The 14,441-nt window shown below is 28.7% G+C and overlaps 1 protein-coding gene and 1 pseudogene across 1 annotated transcript; both read left to right on the forward strand.

The window, feature by feature from the left end:
* Window positions 1–625: 625 nt before the first annotated feature.
* Window positions 626–14,285, forward strand: LOC132944262 (kelch-like protein 2; annotated as a pseudogene).
* LOC132944257 (uncharacterized) lies at window positions 8,244–11,362 on the forward strand. The gene is made up of 8 exons (XM_061013509.1): window positions 8,244–8,568; window positions 8,652–8,874; window positions 9,170–9,433; window positions 9,508–9,879; window positions 9,943–10,473; window positions 10,623–10,717; window positions 10,828–11,030; window positions 11,103–11,362. The coding sequence occupies exons 1-8, from the start codon at window positions 8,422–8,424 to the stop codon at window positions 11,212–11,214; spliced, it is 1,947 nt and encodes a 648-aa protein (XP_060869492.1). The 5' UTR covers window positions 8,244–8,421; the 3' UTR covers window positions 11,215–11,362.
* Window positions 14,286–14,441: the final 156 nt, after the last annotated feature.

Genomic DNA, 14,441 nt, shown 5'->3' on the forward strand with positions numbered 1-14,441 from the left:
GTACAATCCACACACCTGCGTATTTATAAACGACGTGTTGAAGAAATCATTTAGGTTAGGTCGAGGTCTAACTCGCAAGGGATAGGGCACGGATTAAAATTTAAAAGACTGGATCAGGGATTAATCCGTTGATTAGGGTCAGGGAACTGATTTCTATTGCGCATGCGTTTCAGTACTCGTCGCATAATTATCATAATTATCACTTAACTTGCGGTGATATAAAATGCGCGCATTCCTCATTTCAAAGTTCAAATTTAATTTTATAACTATTAATTTCACACAATAAAATATATTATAATATATACAATTATTCACATTTTTAGAATTTTATACTTTTTGCTTTTAAATATTAATAATAATATAAGAACGACTGATTTACATTATTTGTAATATAGTATATATACTAATATAATACATTAATACCATTTATTATAAATACTAGTATTTATACTAGATAATACTGAAACATTTCTGAGTTAATTATTTATTATCACCAAATTATGTTTTAATTAAAAATAAGTTAAAATTTGAATTTTCGATATTCGGTAATGATAAGATATTATCAATATTTGGACCAATCACAGCATAGGACGCGAAAATAGGTAAATACGTGTCGGACGCGGAAATAGCCACTTCCTTTTTTTATAATATTTCAAAATAAATATCGATGAAATGGCGGATGCCGTACGGCGTACACAGTTTATCTTATTATCAAATGGGTGTTTCGAAATCCAGCGAATGTGAATCAACAAACTATACAAATTGCTCTCACATTATTAAAGTATTTGAAGTCCTACAATCTTTACGCACGTATGTTGTGACCTGTGGCACATTCAATGTTAGTAGAATAAATATTAATAACAAATATTTCTTTTAGAAATGAAGTTTTGTGTGATATTACATTGAAAATAGGTGATGGTACAACAATACTTGGACATAGGGTTGTATTAATGTCTGCCAGTCAATATTTCCTGGCAATGTTCACTAATTTTAATGAAAGAAAAAAAGATGTCGTTAATATAAAAGAGTTAGATTCAACCGTTTTACAACTGTTGGTACATTATATTTACACTGGCCAAATCATGATAAGCAAAGAAAATGTACAGGTAATAACAAATATTTGATTTGTGGTAGACATTCATCAATATCATTGAAATGCATTGTTGTATTTTCAAGGTTTTGTTACCAGTAGCAAATCTCTTTCAGTTAGGCTTTATAAAAAGTGTGTGTATTGAGTTTTTACAAACACAACTAGATCCTCAAAATTGTCTTGGTATTAAAGCATTTGCTGACTTACATAACTGTTTAGAATTGTCAAGTTCTGAAGCATACATTAGAAGAAAGTTTCTGTATGATAAATTTAATTTGATTATCTAGTTTTGTTATTAATTTGTATAATTAATAGTATATTAAAATTAATGGTTATTATTTTCAGAAATGTGGTTAAAGGTAAAGAATTTCTATCTTTATCTACTGAAGAAGTGATTTAGCTTATTTCCAGTAATGTTCTTAATGCCCCATCTGAAGAAAAAGTAAGTAAACTAAAATTCATAATAGTATATTGTGTATAGTACTTTATTATATTCAATGGTATATCAATTTACTTACATATTATATAAACCTGTTCAGTGGTGGGTTGGATATTTTTATCTCGTGTTTTACAAGAAATATATGTATTGGTGGTTGTACACTTGTACCATGTTAGAAAATATGATAAACTGAACACCATAAATAATAAATAGAGACTTGAAATCACACAATTAAAAAAAAAAAACAATCTATGTACATTCTTTCATCCTTAAAGATTGTGTATTAAATCTCTATTAACCACAATGTATATCATACCTATAATATTTTTATTTCTTACAATAACCTACAATAGATAACTGAATAACAAATTATAAAACTAAATAAAATTAAACCACCAATAACAATTATTATTTATTAAGAGGACGCTACACAGACACTTGCTGTCTCCGTCTTCCTAGTGCATAACATAGCAAATTTTACGCTCAGCAGATCACGTTTAGTTCCGTTAGTTTAAAAGCTAGAGTGAATTGACCTCTTATAAAATTTAAAGGTAAGATTATTATCTAGGGTATATTAGGTTTTATTATATTTTAAATTTAAATAACTCATAACTCACTTTAAAATTAAACTAAAACAAAAAGCCTATGAGACTCCCTATACTCTGTTCAAAATAATATGATGACCTGGTAGCGACCAGTTTTTGTCCGCGACAGTCAGACGCCGTCTCCATTACAGCGACGCATCAGGCGCTGCCACGGAACAAAGCCACGCTCATGCGTACAACTCGGCCGCCGGGTCATTGTCTTATTTTGAACAGAGAATAGATCATAATTTTACCTTTATATTTTATAAGAGGACATTCCACTTTAATTTTTAAACTAACGAAACTAAACGGATCTGCTGAGCTAAAATGTGCTATGTTTGTATACTAATACTTATGCTACTTGTAAGACGGAGACAACAAATGTCTGTGTAGCGTCCTCTTAACTATATTGTAATTTAAAAAAAATTACAATAGGATGTTATCAATATATTATATTTAAAATTGATTTAAAACCTTAAAAAAAAATTCTTTTTTGTCTTATTATACAAAGAGCATTTAAATAGCTGTTTAATATACCAGGTCAAAATAATGGTATTGGTTAAGTTATCATCAAATTTTGAACAGTGAAATATCTATTTTTGAGTGGTATAATAAATAAATAATATAAACAAGACTTGGCAAAAAAAGATTAAGCTGCCTGATGTCATTTAACTTCATTTTAAAGGATATAACAAGACTACATTTTTTGATTTTAAGTTTATTGGTGTATTATAGTAGTCCAAATAATGAAAAACTTTTGTTAAAATTTGAAATTAAAATAATGATTTTTCAACAATGAAAGTTCACGAATAGCCTTGTGACGTCAAAGAGCCAACAAGTGAGCAGCCACCCATGTTTTACATGTAAAAGTAGTTTGATTTACACAATGACTTAAATGACTTACAATAGTATTTTAGAATTTTTTTTCTATTATTCTTAGTATATTTATGTTCTTAAGACGATGGTATGATTTAAAATTTAATATATCTTGTTATTGTATACATATTATAAATTATAATTAAGTAAAATTATTGAGTTCATGAATCACGTTGTATTGCTGTGTAAACTAAATTATACAAAATTCAATATAATGGTTTTATTTACTATAAAAAAACTAGAAAGTATTTAAAAACTATAGTTTATATACTATACTTAAGTTTTTTTTTTGTCTGTCTTGATGACAGGTTTGGGGTTCTAAAAATGATTTGACATCAGCATCCTTTCTGATAGAAATCTAATTGGTACTTTTGAGATGTTTAAGTTGAAAATTCCCAATAATTTTAGAAAGCGTAAGAAAAAATAAAAATAAAGTGGTTATTTTGCGACACAATTTTTGAAAAAATCTATTTAATTTTTTTTGTGAAACTCAAAAACGAATATTATTTTATAATAGCACTTTACTTACATGGTAACATTTTCGAAATATTTTGAGTTTTTGAGATTATTATAGTCTAGAAAAAATGTTTCGAATTTTGTAAAAATAAATTTTGATTGTTCTAGATAAAATCTTTTTCACTTTGTAAAAGTCATATAACTTAATTTGAATTTAATTGTATTTATTTGTTTTAGGTATATGAATGTGTTATCAAATGGTCAAAACATAAATTAAATGTTATATAATATGATAGTTTGCCTAAATTAATGGAACATGTACGTTTGCCATAAGCGTCCTTAGACTACTTATCAACAAATATTGTTGTAGAACTTCTTCTTAAAAACAGTCCTAAATGTATGTTTTTTTTCCATAAATATGGGTTTATTATAAATTTAATCTTATATATCTAATTATAATATTGTAATAACGTAGAAATAAGATAAAATATAAATACGACTCCTGTCGATAGTTATATTAAAATAGTAAAAGTTACTAAGTTAGAGTAGTAAAATTACGCTATTACCTTCTTCCAGGTGTTCGGAGGGCTCTCGAGTTCGTGTATTCGAGAATTAGATCAAATACACCGTACAATATAATTTTATGGAAAAAAGCACATCGAATGTATTAACTGCAATCAACATAAAATATTATATTATATGCCTTACCTGATTCGTAGTTGTTTGTAGATAATATTGTAGGAGTTTTAGGTTTTAGATAAAACAAAGTAATACTTCAAATACACAAATTGAATTAAATAACGCACTGATTATTGCTCACATAAGGAGTCCAGTTGTCGCTCGTTGAAATCGGTTTTTTGGGACTTGAGAGGTTGTTACTCTGGTGGTTGGTGCTCATGCACTGGTTTAAGGGACGACGCGAGGATGCTGATCAGAGAGTGGTAGGCAGCTTTATCAAAAAGTTATCGTGAGCCTGGGAACTAGATTATTCTTTGGCGTCAGCATAAAATAAAGTCACATACATCCTACGTAATACTGTTATAAGTGCGTGACAATATCTTAATTGCCGTTGTTAATGGTTTTATTTGATGCTACCGATTTCTACAAACGACAGTCTGGCCGTTGTTTATTATTCTGTACAATTTTAGTTTATTATAATGGTGTGTGAGCATATCATTACAATATTTTTAGGTAAAGATTATATAATAGAATCTTATCAATTGCATGCACTTAAGAGGACGCCACACCCGTCTTTCTGCATCAAAAATAATGCATTCGTATTTCAAATGCTACGAAGTCAATAATGGTCGTAGACCCATAAGTAATACACTGTTTGAAAGGTGATAGTTTTTACTATGTTTTGTTGGAATCAGATATTTGAAATGTAATTTATTTTCTAAAATATAAGCCAATTAGTTTTTATAAAACGATCTTTTGTTATGCCGTAATGCTTGCTTGTTAATACAATTTTCAGAAATCGGTTTCCAACAAAACATAGTAAAAATTATGGCCTTTCTAAGAGTATATTTTTTATGAGTCTACGATCGTTGAAGACTTCGTAGCATTTGAAATACGTAGAAGGGTTTCCGAAAAAAATGTTTAGTTCTATGCACAGATTGCACCGTCTACTGGCGCACCTAGCGGCTGTTTCATTGCAGTTAATTCTAACGGCGGCGGCGCTGTCCCGTCCCACTCTACGACACAACCAGTCGGTTCCGTCTGCTGTGGTACTGATAAAAATAGCACTGCCGAAATATAAATTAGCGATAACGTCGGCTCTACGATCCCGTATCGGGTCGAGCAATAATAATAATGTAATTATTTAATATTATAATTTGTTTTTGAACTCCTTTGTGTATATTCTACACGCGCGGTGGCTTACTTGCAATTATGAAAATACGTATGTCGTATACCCACTACGTCGACAATAATACAATTATTGTATTTTCAAGAGTTATAAAAACTATACAGTCATATCGGTCGTATATACGACGAATTCTATGAATCGTCTACTACTAATATATATAAATTATAAATATAGGTATATATTTAAATATTTTTGAATCAAAATAGTTTTGTTAGACTGCTGGGACCGGGGGGAACACTATGTCTTTATCCAGACTTTAGTAAATAGTAATCACTGATCAGTTTAGTTTCAACTTTCAATCTGTCACCAGCGTTTATTGGTTATACCTAAAATTAGTTATTACTTATTTGATTTTGGTGAATTTAAAAAATGGATGACCGTCGGAATGACAAAAAGAAGCGGCTAGCACCTTCAAGATGTCCAAGTATAAATAAAAAAAATTTAGTTAGACTTAATAACTTTAAGAAAAAAACAGTGACATGGTAAGTATAATTTAATTATCATATTTTAGTACAGTTGAAATACGTAGGTATATTTTAAATAGGGAAGCGGAACCTAGCACACCGTCGAATATTCATTTATTAGGAACTGATGAAATAGAATCTTCACCATCGTTTATGCAAGTTAAAATGGATTAACTACGTGTATTTTTATTTAAAAAAAATAAAAAAACATTACGTTTTATTATTTATCTATAGAGAACCTATGCTAACTAGTACGCCAAAAATTGATTCTACGACACATTGCCCTAAAACGTCTTCGTTAGATACAGAAGCAGGAAGTAGCTTAGTGTTCGGTGTACCTTTATGTAATGTGACTGATGTCGAAAATCATCAATTATGTGTAGATTCGTCATCTGATGCTGATACAGTGATTTCTAAGTATATTAATTTATGTTGTGTACTGTGTACACTATCATCACTATTTATAATAAATAACAAATTAATATTTTTTTTTCTATTATTAACGTATATAATTACTTTGTAGCGCTCTTGAAGGCAGAAGAATAGTAGACATATCTCACTTATTCGATCAAATTAAAAACACAGTTCACGATTCAGCATTTGGCTGTACGTTTATAGATATGCAATTTCAGTCGGAATGTAGAAGAGGATATACATCAGTTTTTTTATTTAAATGTAAAATGTGTTGTAAAAGTAGTTCAATTACTACGGAAAAAGATGTACCAGAAAATAATTACTTACCCATAAATAAAGCGGTTGTTAGTGGAAGTTTATCTATTGGTATGTAAAGAAAATGTAAATTATTTAAATATTATTACTAGGGTTGAGGACTTATAGTAATTTTATAATTATTTTGCATATTTAAGAATATTTCGAGTTTTTTTTTGGTTTTAGGGCATATTTCTTCGATTTTATAATATTAGATGTATATATTAAATAGTTTATCATTTTATCAATATTTTTCAGTTGACGTTTTAATTTTATCTAACATAATTTATCTAATCTACATAATATTATATTACATTATTATCGCTGTAATTAAAAAAGCTGGTCAAGTGGATGTCGCTCTGCTGTACAGTAGGTTACAAGTAGGACGTGGGTCACTGTATAATGGATGGTATTAAATTTTAATTCAATGATATAATATCATTGTATAAGGAAACGATTCTGAGCGGAGACCGTATGTCAGTCTAGGTTTAAGACATATTATATACTTATCTATGGTATTAAAAAAATAATTCACCTATAATAAATTCCAAATTAATCAAATCACAATATTCCTTAGGTACTTATAACGCGTTATACATCAACAACAAACCGTGATACTATCATAGATATATAATAGTTTACTTTAGAAGTTTCAAGTACCCACGAATAATATTATACAATCACAACAAAATAACTAAAAAAAATATTCAAGGGTTTTTTAAGTTGTAATTTCGTCCAAATTTGAACTTAAAATGACTATAAAAATAAACTGTGTTTATGTATTTTTTAGATTATTTGGTAACATAAGTAACTACCTACGCGGAACCTAGTTTTAAATTTTCAATCCTTAGCTATAAAAGTTGAACATTTTATAAATTATTAACTACAAAATAATTATTACATTTTAAATTTTATAAATTTTGTCAAAATTTGAATTTTAAATGCTTATAAAAAAAAGTTGTGCCTTTGTATTTTTAATATTTTTCAACTGCTATTGTAACATTATATCAGGAGCCTTGCATTACATTTTCACGCTTTTTTACCTAACAAATAAAATTGTATTGATATTTATAGGAAAAAGAACTAAAAAAATTGAAAACTGACAATGTCCGTAAACAGCTCAAAAAAGGTCAAATTATTTTCAAAATTTTATCGTGTATAGAAAATGCTAATATAAATATTAGGTGAAATTTTCAAGTATCTACAGTCATTAGTTTTTTAATTATAACAAAATAAGAAAATCGTTACACGAGAAATCGAGTGAATATCAAATGTTGTAAAAATATAAATTTTAAACGCTCATAAAAATTTAATTTGACTTTCTTGTAGACATTTTTTTTTTGATAAAGGTAGACAAACTTATGAGGAATCGTGTATTAGATTATCAAATCTTAGATTTAAAAAGAAAATTTTTTATGAATTTCTAACTCAAAATAAATTGCAAATTTTCGCGATTTTTCCGTATTTTTTCAAGATTAGAAATGTAAACGCGTATACAAAAAAACTGTGACTAAGGATTTTTAATTTTTTTCATCTGCCTTTGAAACAATAACCCAGGAGCCTTCTATTAAATTTTCAAGCTTTTTTAACCAACAAATAAAATTTTATTGATATTTATAGAAAAAAAAAAAAATATTATATTATATCATTGAATTCAAAATTAATACCTTCCATTATACAGTGACTCCCAGTAACCTACTGTACATCCACTTACCCCACCTTTTTGTTGTTGTTTAGTTTTCGACAAGTAGTACATACATGTACTATGGTACATAGTATTTGAATAATTCTACTAAAATATTTAATAAATAGGAATTGGATTTACTCAATTAAACGAACTTTCGGCTTCGCTCGAAATACCTTGCCTCTCAGCTACTTCTTTTTCAAAATATCTCGTAGAAGTTGGAAATGCTGTTCAGGATACAGCATGGGATGAAATGATTATAGCTGGGAACGAAGAGAGACAATTAGCTTTAGAATTTGGAAATACTGACGTTGATGGTACACCAATGTGTACTGTTGTTGCGGATGGCCAGTGGTCTAAACGGAGCTACAAAACTAAATACGATGCATTATCAGGAGCGGTAAGATAATTACCATAGTTTGTTCAATGATATTAAAGAATAATATATTATACAAAATTCGAAAATTAAAATTGTTTATTTAGGCTACAATAATTGGGTACAAAACTGGTAAAGTTTTATTTGTCGGCATTAAAAATCGGTACTGTGCAGTGTGCCAGAGATCGAAATCTATAAGCCAAGAAATTCCAAAACATAATTGCTTTCTTAATTGGAAACAAGCGTCCACTGCAATGGAGGCCGATGGTATAACGGAAGGTTTTTCAAAAAGCATTGAAATGCATGGACTCAAATTTAATAAGCTTATTGGTAATATTATATGTTATATTAACTTACCAAATAATGAATTACAATTATTTTCCTAAGCTGTTAAACTCTGAGCTCAGCAATTTATTGGTTTTACAATGATGTATGGGTTTTTATAAAATTATTTATAACTGTTATTACTAGTTTGTGTATAAGTGTTTAAAGTTCAAATTGTTATAAACTAAATCAAAATAGGCTAGTAGCTCAGTCTCCGCTCAGAAATCGTTTTTGATTCTATACAATAGATATTGGTTAGTACACTGACATTTTAAACAATATTTTATGATTTTTGTAATAGGTGACGGAGACAGTAGTGTTGTGAAACGTCTAAATGAGATTTTACCATATGGCCCCAGATTCGTGATAGAAAAAATCGAATGTCGAAATCACTTACTGCGCAATTATATAAGTAAACTTAAAATGCTCGCTACAAAAACTGAGTATCCAGTAACAATACGGAAGTTTATAGTGACTAATATTTTAAGATTTCGGTCTGATGTTACTAAAGCAATAACTTATCAAAAAAATATATTGGATAAATCAAAAAATCAGAAAATTGCAGGTAATTTGTATAATATAATATTTTTGTGTACGTTTTTAAAATTAATCTTACTAACGTTATAAAAATGTTTTCAGATCTTAAATACGATTTGAAGAATGCACCTTATCATAGATTTGGACAACACCAAGAATGTAATTCTTATTTTTGTAAAGGGCCAAAAATAGGTGAAATCAACATGGTACCAGAAGCATTACGATGTGGTATTTTACTAGAAATAGACAAAATTACATCTCGTTTAGTAAATAATAGCTCCAGTTTAATTGAAGATCTAGATAATAATATATGCGAACAATTTAACTCAATTATCAATAAATACGTGGGCGGAAAAAGAATTAATTTTTCGCAAAGTAATAATTATTCGACCCGGGTAAAAGCAGCTATTATTTCCTTTAATTCCAGAACATATTTACGCACAATACATAAGAAAATTATGAATTTTAGTCCAGGTAATTAAAAATAGATACATACTAGTATACTCTATATGCTATTAATTTTCACATCAATTTCAGGAAAAATAGGTAAAAAGTTTATAAAAAATACCGATCGTATAAGGTTGAATACTGTAAACCGACGGATATTAAATAATAATCAAAAAAGGTATAGGAAAAAAATGGTTAGTGCCCGATCAAAAGGTCCTGACAGTCATTATGGGTTAGCTGAACCCCTTATGGATACTATAGACGAAGATGAACTACAGGAAAAGAAAAATACATTTATTCAATATCTGCATACAGTTGACACAAAACAAATAGAAATTGATACGAGGGACCAAAACTTGAATCCCAATTGGTTTCAAGAACGAAAAATCAGGTTGACAGCTTCACGGTTTGGTGAAATTTGCAAAATGCGACCAAACACCAGCTGCAAGACCAAAGTCCATAGTATACTTTATAAGCCTCCAGTTACATCAAAACAAATGACTTATGGACATAATATGGAACATGAAGCTAGACAAAAACTGAAGGAAATCATTAAGCTTGATGTTCAATTATGTGGTCTTGTTATAGATACTATTTTTCCATACTTAGCAGCAAGTCCAGGTTATTTTTTGTTATTGACTATGTGTCTATGTCATAAATTAATTTAGTACCTATTCATTTAGTACCGATAAAAATTACACATTTATATTTAATTAATAATAATAATGAATAACATTATATAATAATATTTTTCATTTATTTGTTTATAGATGGTTTGGTTGGAGATCAAGCTATTGTAGAAATCAAATGTCCATACACAGCAAAAGATAGCGAAAACAGTATTGATGCCGTAAATAATAAACTTGTAAGCTGTGTTTTAACTATAATACTATTATATATATATATATATAATATATAATCATGTATATATTTAATATTTATATGTATTATAAGAATGAACCTTTTTTTATTTAGTTGTCATATTGTTATATAACACAAGAAAATACACTCAAGTTAAAAAATGATCATCAATACTATTATCAAGTTATGGGTCAACTTCATATAACACGTAGAAATGTTTGTTATTTTGTTGTTTATACTAAAAAATGGACAAGTGTAGAACATATTTATTACAATAAAACATTTTGGGAAGAAAAAATGGTCCAAAAGTTGAATTTGTAAGGAATTTAAAGTTTTATCGAGTTAAATATATTTGTATAATGAATAAATTATGAATGTATGTTTTTTAGGTTTTATACAGAGTGTATTTTACCAGAAATTGTTGATCCGCTATACGGGAAAAGACTTCTTATATCAGACATAAGAGAACCCACTTATATAAAAGAAAAAATAAACAAGTGACTAACAATTTAAATAGTATATAAATGTACCTATATACCTAAATAGACTAAGTATACTATGTAATATAATACATTATATTGTAAATACCTATACTATTATTAGGTATCCTTCTAATTAAAATCTTTATACATATTAATTTACTCATTAAAAATATCACATTCTCATAATAAACTGAATTTATGTTACAAAAACAACCGTCGGTAGCATAATAATGTGCCTCTCTCGTGAATACGGCGTGCGGACACGTACATTTATGCGGCATAACGATAACACGATAGGTACATGATAAGTAGTCGAAATAATGCTTCGATTTTCGACTTCAGTATCTTGTTTGATGGGAAAGTGAATATCGTTGGTACATTGGGAAGGTTCAAATTCACGAATATTTGGAAATTATTTTGTAGTAAAAATGTAGGAAAAAGTTCATATCTATAGCTAAGATTTGAAAATTGAATAGGTACAAGAAGATTGTCCATAAATTCTGTTTACAATAATTACTAAAAAATACGAGGATAATACCATTTAAAAATGTTACGAATGGCTGAAGTTTTATTTTCACGAAATCAAAAATACAATTTTGAATTTTGTTATAATTAAAATAATAGGTAAGTACCTATACTAGTTGTAGAAGCTTAAAACTTTTACCAAATGCTAAAATTTGTATTTTGTTTTAAATAATTTAAATACTTATAACGCAATAAAAGTTATGCTATTTTATAATTCACACTACAAATTGGACAAAAATCCAACAAATACAATTTGATGAAGAGTTTTGGATAAATAATATGGTAGAAAAAACTAAACAGTAAATATTATTTTCTTTATTATCAAATTCATATCTGAATCGTATCTTTGTAAAAACTTAGGATCTTATAAATAATAATAGATAGCTTTGATAAGTGCTACTGTATTATGTTTAAAAAAATCCCCAAAAACTGTCGTTTAAAAAGTATACCTATGTGGTAGCAGTATAACGTAAAATAATATATTCAATTAAATATTACCTTATTTACTTACTAAAAAGGTTACTGTTATAAATTAGATATTATTTACTGTATTAGTATATTGTATATATTTATTATTGAGTAAGTATCTAAAAATGCAATAAATACAGGTCGCGTAAGTACGCGCGATTATTAAAAATATTACGGCGGCAATGCGGCATAATGTACGTGTAACGTGTACCCATGCATTTTATATTTACGCGATCCTCCACAGACGAAGGTTGAGAATATAATAATCACCGCTCTGAATGAGCACAATCGTCGGCCGGCCGCCGACGACGAGTGGTGGGCGCGGCTTAAATGTCGCGTGCTTGCGCATCGCGAAAACACCTAACAGCGCGTTCTCTCGGTCATTGTATACGTTTCGCTTTCGGTGTGGCGTCCTCTTAAGACACAGCAGCTTATAACTATTCCACAAACTATTCAAAATACACCTATATAGAAAGTCTGGACAAAAGGTATGATTCTATTTTGATTAATTTAACTTTGCAATAATGTTATCTATTTAATCTTATCAGGTTATTCTGTGGTTCAGTCGTGATTCTAAAAATGATTTATTAGAAATCCACTGGTATGACCCAACAACTAATTTGTGGCAAATTTTAACAAAATTTAGTTTGAAAGGTGATTTTTGTTTTGGTCTAGCCTTAATTAAACAAAAAATTGTGTTTTTTATAGATGACTCATGTGTTTCAATGCTTGATTTATCGTTACAATTCTCCAGTTTGGTATCTTTAATTCACATGTAGTCTACAGAAATTCTTTCTGATTTGGTGTTATAGACGACCTTTTATAGGTAGTAAGTGTTACATGTAATCAACTCATTTTATATTTTAAATATATATTATAACATAAAATGTTAGGTTGGCAGAGTCGCTAGAGGTGGTATTCTTGAATGTTTGAATAGTGCAGTAGTCTTCGATATGAATTATCAAGAATGGAGAATGATATCTAATATGGCTACTAAAAGATATGATATGGGTGTCGGAGCACTCAATGATCTTTTATATGTGGTAGATTAATATTTTACCACATATTTTGTTTTAAGTTCTTATTACATTTTATATTATTCAATTGTGTATAGGTAGGAGGATGTTATGATGATTCACATTTGAAATCTGTTGAATGTTATAATCCTATTCTTGACACATGGACACCAGTTGCTGAAATGTCAGTATGTCACAGTTATGTTGGTGTGGGAGTTATGGATGATTTAATGTATGCTGTTGGAGGTACAAATGAATCAGGATATCTTAAAAGTGTGGAATTTTACAAACCAAGTTCTGGAGTTTGGACATATATTGCTGATATGCATTTGCATCGAAGCAGTTGTAGTAATTAGAATCAATATTTTTTTTAAGAAAATCTTTTAACTGTATTGAATTAAAATTAATTTTTTATCTAGGTGTATTAACATTAGATGGTTTGTTGTATGTTGTGTCTGGATTTAATAGTAATCTGTCAGAATAGCAGTTGGATTCTATAGAAATATATAACCCCAACACCAATACCTGGTCCATGGAAAAAAAGACGGAAAGTAACAGTAATTTTTTTGGTGGAGTAATCGTTGATAAATCAGTAGTCACCAAATTTCATAATTAGTCTACCCATTGTTAATATATTATGGACTAGCTGATCCCGTGCACGTTGTTGCTCATAAAAATGGCAACTCTTAAAAAAATTATGATTGTTCAACTTCTTTTGAGTGTAATTCACTGCAATAAGTGCAACTCAGTCACCTTGTTCGGCAATGTTTGAAAATTCGATTTGATGCAAGCTTGTACCTAATCTGCCCGAATAACCAATGGCAACCAATAATAAATAAATACTATTTCTACAAATTATTTCTTCTATATGCTACCAATATCAGCAATTGTATTTAGGTATACAATTTATAAATATAATTTTGTTTTTTGCCGATTTTAACCCCCTAAAATCAAAATTTAAAAAAATCCTTTCTGAGTGCACGGTGAAATTAAAATATTAATCTACCTTCAAAATTTCAAATCGATAACTCTAATAGGTTTGGCTCTGCGTTGAATATGAATCAGTGCCTCAGTCCTCAGTACAGTCAGTGGCGGCGCGAGGTAAAATTAATATGTGGGCGAAGTAGACTTAAAGAGGCCCTTTTTTAAAATTTTTTTAATAAACATTTAAGTAGGTAACAATAGTTATTTAATAAATATTAAGATTTACAATTTTTTAAAACAATAAACTCTAATT

This window comes from Metopolophium dirhodum, chromosome 5 (assembly GCF_019925205.1).
Source record: "Metopolophium dirhodum isolate CAU chromosome 5, ASM1992520v1, whole genome shotgun sequence".
Taxonomy (NCBI): domain Eukaryota; kingdom Metazoa; phylum Arthropoda; class Insecta; order Hemiptera; family Aphididae; genus Metopolophium; species Metopolophium dirhodum.

Coding starts and splice junctions, on each gene's coding strand:
- LOC132944257 (XM_061013509.1), top strand. CDS start 8,422: ATGATTATAGCTGGGAACGAAGAGAGACAATTAGCTTTAGAATTTGGA. Junction 9,880..9,942: donor AATTATGAATTTTAGTCCAG/GTAATTAAAAAT, acceptor CATCAATTTCAG/GAAAAATAGGTAAAAAGTTT. Junction 11,031..11,102: donor ATGGTCCAAAAGTTGAATTT/GTAAGGAATTTA, acceptor TATGTTTTTTAG/GTTTTATACAGAGTGTATTT.